Source organism: Pituophis catenifer, unplaced genomic scaffold (assembly GCF_029215685.1).
Source record: "Pituophis catenifer annectens isolate HBS135680 unplaced genomic scaffold, rPitCat1.0.hap2 SCAF_1, whole genome shotgun sequence".
NCBI classification, from domain to species: Eukaryota; Metazoa; Chordata; class Lepidosauria; order Squamata; family Colubridae; genus Pituophis; species Pituophis catenifer.
Genome location: NW_027256881.1, coordinates 315,243,312 through 315,257,222, shown reverse-complemented (window position 1 = coordinate 315,257,222; position 13,911 = coordinate 315,243,312). Strand labels below are relative to the sequence as shown.

The 13,911-nt window shown below is 37.7% G+C and overlaps 1 protein-coding gene across 1 annotated transcript in view; it reads right to left on the bottom strand.

The window, feature by feature from the left end:
• Positions 1 to 376: 376 nt before the first annotated feature.
• Positions 377 to 13,911, bottom strand: part of TDRD9 (tudor domain containing 9) — a 53,577-nt gene continuing 40,042 nt past the window's right edge. The window contains exons 25-33 of the mRNA XM_070931578.1: positions 13,594 to 13,854; positions 11,312 to 11,467; positions 10,353 to 10,423; positions 9,653 to 9,762; positions 9,332 to 9,428; positions 8,849 to 8,987; positions 5,555 to 5,673; positions 1,382 to 1,454; positions 377 to 579 (exon numbers count right to left, since the gene is read on the bottom strand). Coding sequence (XP_070787679.1) covers positions 478 to 579; positions 1,382 to 1,454; positions 5,555 to 5,673; positions 8,849 to 8,987; positions 9,332 to 9,428; positions 9,653 to 9,762; positions 10,353 to 10,423; positions 11,312 to 11,467; positions 13,594 to 13,854 — 1,128 coding nt within the window. The 3' untranslated portion in view covers positions 377 to 477. The remainder of the gene's footprint in view (positions 580 to 1,381; positions 1,455 to 5,554; positions 5,674 to 8,848; positions 8,988 to 9,331; positions 9,429 to 9,652; positions 9,763 to 10,352; positions 10,424 to 11,311; positions 11,468 to 13,593; positions 13,855 to 13,911) is intronic.

Here is a 13,911-nt window from a genome sequence, read left to right as displayed (position 1 = left end):
TATTATATTGCCATATACTGCACAGTCTTCCAGGACTGGGTGGAAAATAAATACATACATATTGTATTAATATGGTGTATTCAAAATACATTGAAAATAAATCAATTTTCCTCTTCGGTAAAAAAGAATTGTTTGAAATAATGAAGATGTTTTTTATGCTTACTTGCTGTTTTTTTAACATTCTTTGCAAAAAGTTTTTTAATGCTCAATAATTTTATTTTTATTTTTCAGGTATATTAGAAATTTAACAGAGAATAACTGAAAACAAGTACCAAAATAGGACATATAATTTTTCAGAATATTTTGAAGGCAAAAAATAAAAACTTTTTTAAAAAAAACTTTAAACATATTGTAAATAATTAACTTCGTTCATAAAGGCTTTTTATGAGAACAGGTAACTTAAATCTTAAATACACTTTTTTTCTGAAATAAAGGCCAAATAAAGGCATTAACAACAGAACATCTTCCAGCATGAATTTAGGCATTTAATAACACCAACTTATGCAACTGGTATAGAGAGGAATTTCTCCTGCTTACAGCTGGCTGATCAGATTGATCAATAACAAGTGATGATCTCAGCTAAAAGGGGGAAATTAAGAAAGTTAGTAATAAACCACATTATTTATGTAAGTAAAGTAAGAAAACTGAGCAACTTCTTTCTTCGATACAGTTACAAATATAAAATAAATTAAAGTTCAATAGTACAGGTATTCCTCAACTTACAACCACAATTGAGCCCAATGTTTCTGTTGCTAAATGAGACATTTGTTAAGTGAATTTTGCCCCATTTTACGATGTTTCTTGTCACAGTTGTTAAGTGAATCACTACAGTTGTTGAATTAGTGACATGGTTGTTAAGTGAATGTGTCTTCTCCACTGACTTTGCTTGTCAGAAGGTTGCAAGAGGTGATCACATGACCCCAGGATACGGCATCCGTCACAGATATGACTCAGTTGCCAAGCATCTGAATTACGATCATATAACCATGGGAAAGCTGCAACGGTCGTAAGCTTGAATAATGGTCGTAGGTCACTTTTTTTAGTGCCGTTGTAACTTTGAACAGTCACTAAATGAAATGCTGTAAGTCAAGGACTACCTGTGCACAGTATTTCCATAGTCATAAACAGTTCTAATCATCAAATCCCAAAATTAAAACTTCGTTTCTTTCAGTTTCAAGCAAAAGTCCAAAAGTTGTCTTCATGTATAGAGTTTTTAAAAAAATTCATTTTCAATTCCTTTTTTTTCTTTTATATATTTCATCTTTTGTAGAAACAGACAGATACAACTTTTTATTTTTATCCCATCGTCTTTGTAGCTCAAACTCCAACAGGTTTTTGCTTATATATTAAAACAAGATTAAAAACTGAGGGCAAAACCTACCTGGGTCCATTCATAGGATTTCTTATACCACGTGGGAGGAATAGCTTCACGAGGTTTTGATTTGCAAATTAAGCTGAAAAGAGGAATTGCAAATAAAAGAAAAATTCATATGAATAATATCCCTTCAATGGAGAGCCGATTAATAGGGAAACAATAAAACACCTTCAAATGCTGAAAGGATGTTACAGAGAAGGTCAAGACTTGTTCGGTCTCATTCCAGAAGGCAGAAGGCACGTTATAGGAAGGCTGATTCTGAGTAATGGTTTTTCTATAAAAAAAGAAACCTTAACAGGGAATGAAGTTTAACAGTGGAAATAATTATTCAGAGAGTGATGCTGGCCTTCTCTTCACTAGATGTGCTCAAGTCATCTAATTAATTAGATTTGGGCTCCTGGAATAATCGGAGCGTTGGATTTCAAAACCTTTTTAAAAGGCCATTTCCAACTCTTAAGATTTTATCATTCTGTTATTTTTTTGGACCTAAAGCTAAAAAATAAAAAAAAAAGTACAGGTAGTCCTCAGCTTACAACAATTCGCTTAGTGACTGTTCGAATTTACAACGGTACTGAAAAAAAGTGACTTGTGACCATTTTTCACACTTATGATTGTTACAGCATCCCCATGGTCACGTGATTTACAGTCGGATGCTTGACAATTGACTCACATTTATGACGGTTGCAGTGTCCTGGGGTCACATGATCCCCCTTTGCAACCTTCCCACAAGCAAAGTCAATGGGGAAACCACGTTCACTTAACAACCGTGTTACTAATTTAACCACTCCAGTGATTCACTTAACAAATGTGGCAAGAAAAGTTGTAAAATGGGTCAAAACTCACTTAATGAATTTCTTATTTAGCAACATAAATTTGGGGCTCAATGACGGTCATAAGTTGAGGACTACCTGTAAAGGGTTAATGCAAGATTTATCACATGCTCAAGTGATCTATGATTCAGAACAATTGAGATTTCTTTCCCTTGTATCAGCCTTTTCTATTGGATAGACTCCATATGTATTGGGTTGTAACTCTCAGCATTTATAAGAAAGGGGGAAAAAAGGTTGAAAGTTATGAAAAGGAAGGAATGGCCTTTAACAAAGTCCAGAAGCTCCACTTCTAAATCTATACAAGATAGTCAAATTATTGCACAATCTAAGGTTAATGAAGTAGCTCGGACAGCAGTCCCCAACCTTTCTGGCTCCATGGACCAGCAGCAGGGGTAGAGAGGAGAGAATGGTTTCTCATTCACATGCCCGCTACTTGCACAAATGGAGCTTCGCATGTTCATACACTGCTTCCGTGGCCCGGTTCCCAACAGCCGGTAGACTGCCTGCCTGTCCGCAGACCAGGAGTTAGGGACCCCTGACTTAGGATGATGGGCACCTCTCTGTCCTTGCTTCAATATCCTACCACCTCAAATACTAACTGGAAGAATTTATTAAGTACATTCTGATGATAGAGAAAATTTTAAAATTATAATTTTAGTCAGAATGTTTAAACTTTGCACTAGCCAGGTGTATACATATAATTATGTACCATCAAGTCAGGACTGATTCTTAGTGATCACATATGTTTTCTCCATGATGAATTTGGATGTATGGATGTATATACAATATATTTATGTGCTTCTGTCTATCTATCTACTCATCCATCCATAGAAAGAAAGCTAGCTATTTTTAGAACGTCTTATTGTGTACAGCAACTTGATTGCTACAGATTCTTTCTCTGCCAACTCCTCCCTCTCTAAACTGTGCAACAGAAAGCAGCATTTGTATTCTTTCTGTCTAGACATGTTTTTCAAATATATAACTTCCTCTTAGGTAGTGAAGACACATAAGACATACAATTAAATTAAAATGCAGATATATGAATTGCCTATGATTTTATGAAGTCATTTCCCTCTATTTTTAATGCACTTTAGGATCCAGGCACGTTATTAATTTTATCTAATTCTATATTTTTTAAAAAAAAAACACTACAGAGCAGATCAACGTGGAAGGAAAGTAAACCATCCATTCAATTTCTCCTTAAATGACAGTTTTAACATTATTCCTAGAATTGCAGAATTGCAAAGCTAAGAAAAAAAATCATTTTTTTTTTTGGCATGCTGTTATTGCTCGTATTTTTCATATAGAGGAATCCAACAAAATGTGCATCCTTACCTGATCACAGAGATTGTGCTGGGAGCAAGGCAACAATATTTCCACTCTTCCTATTATAAAACCTGAAATTATTCCCTTTCAATGTCTTCCTATTTTGGGGAGATCTGCACTTCTGATTTGTGATTTTTTTAAGGCATTAGAAAACACGGGCTACTTACATTATAGCTAACTATAACTTCATACAAACCAAGTGAAACCCAAATGAATGTTGTATCCAGATGTGAACCTTAATATTATCCCATTGCACTTCTGCCTTAACTGTTTGTGGCACAATAACGTACAATCCACACAACGTGTTCATATTCTGAGTCTATTTTTAAAATTTTACATCCCAGCAGATAATGACATAATATGCTTCTTCGACCCACCTCAACCTCTTTCCACTCCCTCAACACATATAATTATAAGCACAGCTCTTTTACATAGCCGCATGCAATTAATCTCTTCCGCTCTATTTCTCCATCCATCCATTTCCAAATCCCAACACTTCCAACTGCAACAACTGTATGTTTGTTCTTTTGAAATTCAAGTCTAGAAAACTAACCCTTCCCCCCCAAATAACACACAGTGGAATTGCCTATTAGAAGATGGCTGTTCCCTTTCTATCCTCAAAACTTTCTCAATAGGGTTTTTTAAGCTCCATATCTTTGGACTTTTCCACTACCAATTTAAGCTTTCATAATTAAATCGATTCAGTCCACTTATAGCTAAAACAGAGTTAGGAGAAATAAATCACTGGTTGATACCAAAAATGACAAGATCATCTGGATGCTCAATAAAATTGCTGTAAAGAACTATGCATACAGCATATGAAAAGGTCCACTTGAGCGTGTTTTATATTATAGGTGATCTGTAATTAGATCTCTCCACATGATTTGATGAAAAACTAGCTACAGGTTTTAAAAATGCATTGAGGAGACTACACCCTACAATTTCCCAGGTTTAAATTGGCATCTTTATTATTATTATTATTTTTAAATTTGATTTATATGCCGTTATTGAGATAACATATAAAGAAAGAGCAAATAAAACAAAATCACCGCTTTCATTCCTTCCATTTCTGGCTTCTTTATTTGTCTGATACACCCCCTACCTTTCACTCAGGCGTTTAAGACAGCAGAGATAAGATAGCACTTCCTTAGAGAAAAGGTGAAGGTGATTGGGGGGGAGGGGGGAGGAAACCTATTAACCAGCCTTCCTCTAGGCTTGATTTAGGCTGACAGACTCTGGCTTCCAGTTGGAAGAACTCAAGTAAATGTCCTTCCTACTGTAATTACTGAAATGCCCCTCCAGGGTCATCTGCAGCAAGCCAAGATTTTGTTAAGATGACAAAGCATGTGTCACAACATCACAACGCAAGCGGTACTCCTTATGCATTTCCATGTGACATCTGAGGCACAAAAGGGGCAGAGTTTGCATCATGATGTCAGAACTCATTTCATCATTTATCCCTCCTGTGAATGCCCTTAGCCTCTTCCCGTACGATTTACTACATGAAACGTGGAACCAGGGTGTTTTGGCTCAAGGCTAACATGGGAAAAACAGCTAAATTTCCAAGGAGCCTTTTTTAGATATTATACAAAGATGCAACCTTGTGCATTTTCCTCTGGGTTTAGAGGATGCCCAAATATAACACACAGGGCAGGGGTGAAATCCAGCAGGTTCTGACAGGTTCTGGAGAACCGGTAGCGGAAATTTTGAGCAGTTCGTAGGCGGCAAATATCACCTCTGGCTAGCCCCAGAGTGGGATGGGAATGGAGATTTTGCAATATCCTTCCCCCAGGAGTGGGGAGGGAATGGAGATTTTGCAGTATCCTTCCCCTGCCATGCCCACCAAGCCACGCCCACAGAACTGGCAGTAAAAAAAATTGAATTTCACCACTGACACAGGGATTAATATAATTATAGAACATTAGACAAATGAACAGCCACATTTGCTTGTTCACAGAACGCAATTATGAAGAATAGAAACAAACTTAAAATATTGAAGAGGTAAAGGAAAAATAGAGTTTACCTTAAAAGCTTTTCGCGAGCTGTATTCTGCAATTGGGCAATTTTCTCAGGACCAAACTGCAGCAGGCCTTTTGGTTCATCAGAGGTTAATTTGTTAATATATGTCCTCAGAATGTTTATCTATGAAAATAGTATTTTTTTTAAAAAAAATAAGAACAGTGACAGTTGACAATTATGTTTTAAAAAATAAAATGAATTAAACTTTTTAGCTTCTGACAAAAAGAATTTGCTTGATTATATTTAGAAGACTTTTAAATTCAAGCTTCAGCCTATTAAAATTTGAGATATCCAGATTCTCTGGCCAACCTGTAGCCATTAAATCAATGATTGGATTGGAGAAAGATCATAGAAACTGAACTCCAAGGCATTTGGAATATCCCAGATTCCTCTTAAGAGCAAGACCATACAATTTAATCAACTCATGTTACCGCCTTATAAAGAAAAAGCACATAAGCCTGGTTCAGACAGAATACTTAATCAAAATTTTTAAAGTCATCGCTGTTGAACAAGTTAATGTGGCCTAATTTGTTTTTTTTTTTTCTTTCCATTCAATCATATCCAATTCTCAGAGACTGCCTGGAGAAATCCTGCAGTTTTCTTGGTAAGGTTTTTCAGAAGTGGTTTCTTCTTCCTTCTCCTGGGACTGAGAGAAAGGTCAGCTGGTTTTGTGCCTGAGGTAGGACATTATACTAAGCCAAACCCTAAACACATCATATTACAGATTCAGGGGTGTCAAACTCAAGGCTCGCGGGCCATATCCGGCCCACGAGATGCTTAACTCTGGTCCTTGGGGCTGCCCTGGAAACAGCGAAGGAACAGCCCGCGGTGCCTCTGCCAACAAAAATGGAACTTGGGAGGGCAGCGTGCAGCACCCGCCCGCCCCTCAATTTTCGCTGACAGAGGACTGCAGGAAGCCATTGCGGTCAAAAATGGAGCTCGGGAGGGCCGCGTGAGGCCCTCCCTAGCTCCGTTTTCACTGGCAGAAGGTTGCAGGATGCTGCCTCAGCTAAAAACAGAGCTCAGGAGCCCTTTTCACTGGCAAAGCGCTCAGGCCACCACAGGCGCTTCTGACATGAGTGACCTCAAGCTGGCCAAGCCCACCCCAGCCTCCCAAGGTCAAGCACAACCCTGATGCAGCCCTCAATGAAATCGAGTTTGACACCCCTGGTCTAAATGTTTTGTCTTTGCATGCAGTAAAGGTCTCCATCATTCAATAAACTTTGAATAATGGACAACGTCTTTTGTTTCTGCAGCTGAACCCCTGACATAATGTGTATATTTTATATCATAATTCACAAATTATTTAAACTAATAAATGTCCAGTGGTTAAGGCATCAGGCTAGAAAGCAGGGGACAATGAGTTCAAGTGCCGCCTTAGCGATGGGTGACCTTGGGGTAACCACTCTCTTAGCCCAACCCACCTCACAGGGTTGTTGTTGTTGTGAGGAAAATAGGAGGAAGGTGTGTTGGATATCTGTGCTACCTTGAGTTATTTGTAAAAATAATAAATACATAAAATACATAATAACACAAATGATCTTACTTTCAACAATTTGCAGTATACTAACAACTTACCTTCACAAATGGTCCATTAAACTGCAAATAATCATACTCCCTGGGAACTATGTGAGCTATAGTTCCAATGTATTTTAGGCATTTCAGATTGGGGGTTAAATTACAAAATAGTCCCAAACTAATGAAGTATGATTTCCGAATGCCAAACTTTTCCACTAATAGTAATTTTCAATTTCGCAACTGCAGACACAAGACCTAGTTCTCTGCACTTCTGATGATCCAGATTAAATCCGGCTTTATTGCCAACCAATATTATACAGTATACATCAATTAAATGAAACTACTCTTAACTGGTATTTTTAATGGTTCGCCATTAAAAGGTCTTTAGGAATGTGTAATCTGCAAGTAGCCTAGGACAGAGCTAAAGAATATACCCACATTCCTGTTTACATAAAGGCAGGCATCAATTAGATGCAGGCAATCTGCCAAGGAAGCTGTTAAAACATTTGGAAGGCAAACTGTTACTTCCTCTTCGGGCAATGAATGTTAATGTTTTAAAATGTAGTATTTTATAAGCTAGCACATACATGGGGAAAACTGAACAATCAATCAGTTTTAAACAGATTTAAATGCATGGTGTGGACATCCCCAAACAGTTGTTAAGTCTGAGCTGCTTTCCCGATTCAAAAACTCAAGAAAAAGCAGCTTGAAAGACAGAATTGGCATCCAGCACTCTCTACTGAGGCCCTGGTAATCTAAGTGGGTAAAGTCAAATGTTTGAAACTTTTTTAAAAATACATTAAAATTTAGGGCAATTTTAAGAATCAAAAGAGGTATCTTAAGACTGGCAGAAACTTGATATTGTATCAGCCATTTTTTCCCCCAAAAAGGCTGGCTGAAATTAGGGACATTTCTGCCTCTTAAACTCCACATGTCCTCAAAATAGAGGAGAAAAAAATGGCAATTATTTCAGCCTTACCCATTTAAATAACATCACAATTTCATTAGTGAATTCCCTTATCATATTACCAAACACATTTGATTTGCCTTCCCCATGAGTAGCATAGACATTCAGAAAGTTTTCTTTCTCCTATGTCATCATTATTTTTACTAGCCTTTTTTAACTCAAAAAAATAAACCCCCCAAAAACTTATTACAAACTCCTAACTTTTAGGAGCTGAATAATATATTTGAAATGGATCTCCTTCACCCGATTACCTCAAAACAGAGGCTCATTCATAAAACTTAAACTGTTTGTAGTTTCTGTAACTCCAACAAAAGTGACTCTTGGGGGAGTCACTATAGATCTTTAGCCTTAGTACACCACCATTCTCTTATCATCATTGTTTTGCAAAGCAATTTATGTGCAAAATGAATACACAATACAATGGCAAATTATTGCAGAGAAATAAAAACATGCTAGCTTCGTTCATGCATTGAATTAGGACACTGGTTAACAATGGCTTTGTACGCTGCCTATTGTTCCATTTTTATTTGTAAGGAATTGGTAATCCGGTTACTATAGGAAATCATACCATTTTGTTACCTTATTCTGCTGCAGATTTAAGATTTAGAAAATAGTTATATAATACTATGCCTACAATTGAACAAGCAAAATTATCTATCGGTTACAACCAGGCAATCTTGTTTCACAGAAACCAGACAGTTTCTTAATTCTGAAGAAGCCAGATTCATTCCAAGAAACTTAAGAGAGTAGGTTAAGATGTGACATTCCAATCATGTGCTGTCATAACATCTGAAAAGCTGAAGCACATTTTACCTGCGTTATGTCATCTGCATCAATCTGCACATCAAATGCAAGTTCCATATCATGGTCTTGGAGGACTGGGCTTCTCAGAGTCTGGTTCCAACCCAAACCACATAGGACACCTATGTATCTCCTTCTGCTTTCATCAACCCTGAAGTAACAACATTATTAATAGTAAGTGTAAAAAAATATAGCACCTATGCCTGATACATAATGTCATACCAATCCTATACAGACATAAGAGTTTGCATCATTACATCATTTCCATAAAAGAAAGAACTCTTTCCATTTGCAGAAAGCTTTCTTAACTGGTTTCAGTTAAAACAATGGATGAATTGAGACCTTCCTTATCCCATCACCAAGTTCCTAGCGCCCGCGCCTCCCCCCCCCCCCACTCCAATGAAAGTAGATTTCCAGGGGCTGCAAAGAAAAATGAGAGTAGAAGCATTTTTTCCCCAATGATCACCAAGTTCCTCCTTGGAAATGTTCACATACCTGAGGTCTATCACAGGAGCAAACAGCATGCTCAGTAATGCTGGGAGACCCGGGATATGAGGCATGAGAGAAGTTTCCTTTAGCAGCATTGTTGAGCCTATCACCATAAAAAGCAAATTATTATGACCTTTCAAAACAAAAAAGTCATACAAATAGTTATAGCTTTGATTAGAAATATAAGGCAGGAAAGATTATACTACGTACTATAAACCTGGGGTGTCCAACCTTGACAACTTTAAGACGTGCAATTTTAAGACCTGTAGACTTCAACTCCCAGAATTCCCCAGTCAGCATAAATACTTTGACAAAGCATTTTTTTACCTGTTGCATTTACAGATATGGAAGCAGCAACCAGTATTTGTTGAAATGCATTCTCAGGAGCATCAACTACAACCACAGAGTTTACGCTCTCCTTCTCTACCAAGATCGTTCTAAAGGACGGGAAAAGATTCAACATGATTTTTTAATGAGAACTTTTAGAAGTCCAATATTGCAACATTTTGTTGACGGAGTCAGTTTACTGAAAATTTTCCAAATGTTTAAAAATAAATACCGCTATTACTATTTAATAAATCTCTATATACAACTATTACACAAACCACAAAGGACAGAAAGCAGAAAATAAATAAAAAGGAGGAGCACTTCCAGACTGGAGAATTCAAAGAACTACTGGGGGATGGGGGGGATGTGTAGGTTTTCCATCTTTATTTCCTTATTGGTTAACTAAAGAGGAAAGGTTAGAAAAATGGGAGTGGTGAAATGAATTGAAGATGCTGTAATCTGCAGCTTGCATAACCTTCATAAAATGTTATGAATGGACAGGGTTAATAAGCAAACACAAAAACGTTTGGGCTGCTTTCAGCCTTAGTTCTTAATCAAACATCTGGACAAAAGGTCCATCTGAAGCAGTGTTCTGTATTCTGCAGTGGTCTACCAGATATCTTGGAGATTCCTAAAAGCAAAACATGAAGTTTATAATCTTACACAGTTGCCCCCAAAATACTGTAGAACTGCATCTTACCTGAATCTGGAAATTCTGGTCATACTGCTGAATTTTAGGTTGTAGGCATTGAAAGGGCCAAGTAGTGTGACCTTTTGAAAAGAGAAAGAGAGAGAGAAAATGGGATTAAGAAGACATCTGCAACACTTCAGTTTGTTAGCTTTGGGAGTTGTCTTTACTACATTAAGTGAAATACAATCTTTCATTTTTTTGACTTGGTTCCCTAGATAACATATACACCACCAAAAATCTCTTCTGAGGATCCAAAACAGCTTGTACTGGCATTGTAAAATGTGTTTCATAGGATTAGCATGAAGCCCAAAAGGAGGCAGAAAGCTCTTGACTTTAACAAAATATAAATAATATAATGCTTGGCCATTCTTTGAAGATACAAAAATCTTGACACATATATCTTCTCTTCTCTTTGGTCACTTCCAAAAAGGGATTGTTTAAATAACATGTGAAACCTAAACTGCAATTAATCTTAATCAGGGTATTTTGAAACAAATCTCTCTTAATTCAAAATGTAAAGTTGGTTGTTGCAACAAATTGTAAGATTAAACAGGTAGGTAGGTAGGTAGGTAGGTAGGGAGGGAGGGAGGGAGGAAGGAAGGAAGGAAGGAAGGAAGGAAGGAAGGAAGGAAGGAAGGAAGGAAGCTCTTCCACAAAATCCCAGAGAGGTGAACTCGCACCTATACCTATAACCTGGTCTTGTTCGTTTTTCTGAACCAGAAATTGTCTAATTCTCTATGAGGAAGAAATTAACAGCACAAATTAACTTTTAATAGGTACAAATATTTTTTGATTTTTCAACTGTTTTCACAATGGTTTTAATATGGAATGATGAAACAATCCTGTTATTCATAGAAACAGAAAAAAACCCAGCATTTCATACTTCAGGTAAATCATTAGATGCTCACCACTAACACGGGTAGGAGGGGTGGAAGTGGCAAAGACCTTTTAATACCCTTTAAACTTACTTTGCAGTTTGGGATACTAATCCTCTTAGCAGAGCAGCTCTCCAGTATTTCAGTCAAGGCATTCTCTTCTCTTGAGCACATCTGGAGGGATACCGATTTATTCCCATCACACCCTTCTGGCTTTGAAAACAGTTGTTTGAGAGTTTCATGATTTAGCTAAAGATTGGGGGGAAAGATTTTGATACGTGAGTGAAAAGGCAGGAAGAGAAATTTGTATTATTATGGTTGGTTGAACAGTAAGTCAGTCAGCTTACACTGGATTTGGCATTTTTATCCACCTATCGCGTCCTTCCCAAGGAGCTGACATAGGTCAATGTCGCATATTTTAAGCTGTTCCAAGTAAAACTGCTTTTGCAATTGAATGATGGTGATTCTATCAATGCAGCCGATGTTCCAGTGGTACTCCAGCTGTTTTGGAATTACACCTAAAGTACTTTATTACTATTGGTACTATTTTTGCTTTCTTTTGCCACAGTTGTTGTTCTTCTATTCGCAGGTCTACGTATTTTGTGGTTTTCTCAAGTCAGGTACTGCAATGTCCATTATCTAGACTTGTTTTTTTATCAATATTATTATTTAATAGTTTATATTATTATTTAATAGTTTATATCATGCCTTTTTCTATAGCACTCCCTCGTCTAATTTTGCTTCACAACAATCTCCTTTGATGTAAGTTGGGGAGAGAGGGAGGGAGGGAGAGAGGGAGGGAGGGAGGGAGGGAGAGAGAGAGAGGAAGGGAGAGGGAGGAGGGGAGAGGGAGGGAGGGAGGGAGGGAGAGAGAAAGAGAGAGAGAAGCCATACATTGTAACATACTCCCCATTACACCACACTGACTCCCACAATAAACATCTCATTACCCCACCCTGTTCTCTTCAATGGATGAAAAGCACTCTGGCCCATTTCCGACTTCTTCTCACTTCAAATAGAGGATTCAACAAGCTTACTTTTAATCCTTCCAGTGGAAGAGGCCATATCTTCACCCTTCCTCATGACAAGTGAGAAATTCTTTCTCACACATAAGGAAAACTGTAAGGCTCAATTGCACCAAGGAAAATTTGAAAATCAAAGTCCAAGCAACAAGTAGAATACAAGAAAAAATGAACAGAGAGAACAAAAAATTCTTGCAGAGCAAACACAAGGTCATAAGCATTATTCCTCAAATAAGAAGAGCAGTGAAAATAATTGAAATGGGAACCCACAACTGCAAGCTCAACTGGTTCTAATCTGCCGAAGTAGCTAGTGAGAAGAAAGTGCCAGTTCAAGACGTCTGTTTTATAATGTAGTTTACAAAAATAACATATTGCATAGAAGTTGTGGTACTCTATCTGTGTCTTCTAAATTTATTAGGTGCTGGAAAAACCAACAGAAGTTTAGAGGAAACTAAGATGTGTATTGTGGGACATGATAGCTCAGTGGCTAAGATGCTGAGCTTGTCGATTGAAAGGTTGGCAGTTCAGTGGTTTGAATCCCTAATGCCGCATAATGGGGTGAGCTCCCGTTACTTGTTCCAGCTTCTGCCAACCTAGCAGTTCGAAAGCACGTAAAAAATGCAAGTAGAAAAATAGGAACCACATTTAGTGGGAAGGTAACAGTGTTCTGTGCACCTTTGGCATTTAGTCATGGCGGCCACATGACCATGGAGATGTCTTCGGACAGTGCTGGCTCTTCAGCTTTGAAACGGAGGTGAGCATTGTCCCCTAGAGTTGGGAACAACTAGCACATATGTGCAAGGGGAACCTTTACCTTTACCTTAAAATGTGTATTGTCTAAGATTTCATGGATCACAGTCCCTTTCACTAGATGCATGGAAGAATTTTATACATGCATATGTAAAACCTACCAGAGAGCTGGGAAGGGAAGGGAAGACAGAATTGTGGGGGTGGGGAGCGATAAAAGCTGAATTGATATAATAAAGGTATCCTCATTATATGCTGTTGAGCTGTGTAGTGTAAGTAAGTTTACACTCTACTTAAATCATGAGAATGTTAAATCTCCCAATCAATTTCAGCTCATCTGCTTCACAATAAAGTTCATCTTTTCTAAACGTTCTTTTGTAAGGGCATTAGAACATGCCCCAAAATAGCATATTTTAGCATAGCAAAGAGAAGCACAATAGTGTGCTTCAACTCCTCTGTTTCCTGCATCCACAAGTTCAAGTAACCACTCAGAGCCCCTCTATGAAGGAGATGGGTGGTAGGGCAGACGGACAAAGACAGACAGATGCATACTATAGCTCAAATCGTTTCCCTAGCAGAAATAACATAAAGAGAAAAATCTCTTACTTTTGATTCATAAGAGTCATCTGCAGGTTCTGCATAGCCTTCTTCAATAAGTATGGTACAGATATTCACCATGTTCGCAATGCCAGAGCATTGAAACACATCCACATGCAATATGCCGTGTACAATTGAGAAAATCTTCACCATCAGAACATGGTCACTGACCAAGGAAGCAAATCTTTGGTTTGCAGCATAACTCCACTGTTCTCCACAAACAAGAGACCACGCAGAGGGACGTATTCTGCGCACCTTGAATTCCAGAGCCTGAACAAAAAATATCAAAACACATATTTTCCAAGAAAATGAAATAGTCTGACTGCC